Source organism: Penaeus monodon, chromosome 27 (genome assembly GCF_015228065.2).
Source record: "Penaeus monodon isolate SGIC_2016 chromosome 27, NSTDA_Pmon_1, whole genome shotgun sequence".
NCBI classification, from domain to species: domain Eukaryota; kingdom Metazoa; phylum Arthropoda; class Malacostraca; order Decapoda; family Penaeidae; genus Penaeus; species Penaeus monodon.
This window is the reverse complement of record NC_051412.1, coordinates 26785212-26786037: the sequence shown is the minus strand read 5'-3', so window position 1 is coordinate 26786037 and position 826 is coordinate 26785212. Positions and strand designations below refer to the sequence as shown.

The 826-nt window shown below is 38.9% G+C and overlaps 1 protein-coding gene across 13 annotated transcripts in view; it reads left to right on the top strand.

Moving 5' to 3' along the window:
• Positions 1–358: 358 nt before the first annotated feature.
• The window catches only part of LOC119590744 (protein FAM98A-like), a 12115-nt gene continuing 11647 nt past the window's right edge, over positions 359–826 (top strand). For all 13 annotated transcript variants that reach the window (XR_005230285.1, XM_037939451.1, XM_037939448.1 and 10 more), the window contains exon 1: positions 359–498. Coding sequence is in view for 12 of the 13 variants with exons in the window: in XM_037939451.1 (XP_037795379.1) it covers positions 461–498 (38 nt within the window). In the remaining variant the exon portion in view is untranslated. The remainder of the gene's footprint in view (positions 499–826) is intronic.

Genomic DNA, 826 nt, shown 5'->3' with positions numbered 1-826 from the left:
GACCGTGCTGCCGTCGTCCGAATCCGTCGATGTGACAAGTCGAATCACAAACGAATATTTTTTGAAAATCTTAATGATTTTTTTGGTCTGAAACACCAGTATGTAATATATGATTGTTAATTAATTTTAAATGACTGATGTATCTTAAGCAATGGACAGAAAACAGGAAAAAGAAAAAATAGCAATCATAACATCACATTTTACACCACTTAATGAAAATAATACAACTTTAGATATTTTCCTTCATGCAGGATAAAAAAATGAAAACAAAAATAATTTTACACTTTTCGACAACATAAATTACAAGAGAATCAGATTGCTGAAAAAAATGCTTATAACAACATAACAATAACATGGGTGTGTTAGCCGGTGCCATAGTCTGTTGGAAGGATCCGGACACGCGAGGCCGGCGTGTGTTGGATGCTCGTATTTCTTTTCTCTTTTTTCTTCTTTTTCCGCAATGGAGAACGATATTTTGGACTCGCTGGAGGACCTAGGGTGAGGATGAAAGCCTTATTTTGTTGCTTATCAAGGTTTCGTCGCGATACCATGCAAGGGAATGTCGATTTTCGAAGGAAATGATAATGGCTGTTGGAGTTTCCTTCAGTTTTGTCCCGAGAATTTCTGAGTCGAGTTTAATGACCATTTGAAGCCTGCTTAGCCCTTAATTCATCTCGGAGGCCGCGTTTCCACCTCTCTCTCGTGACCAAGGGCCTCTCGCTCTCATTCCTTCAGCGTTTCACTTCAAGGAGTGCTCGTGACAACCTTGTTTACGTCCAAAATGAGTGGTATTGATGTGTGATTCATAATTGATCTGAGAATGTAC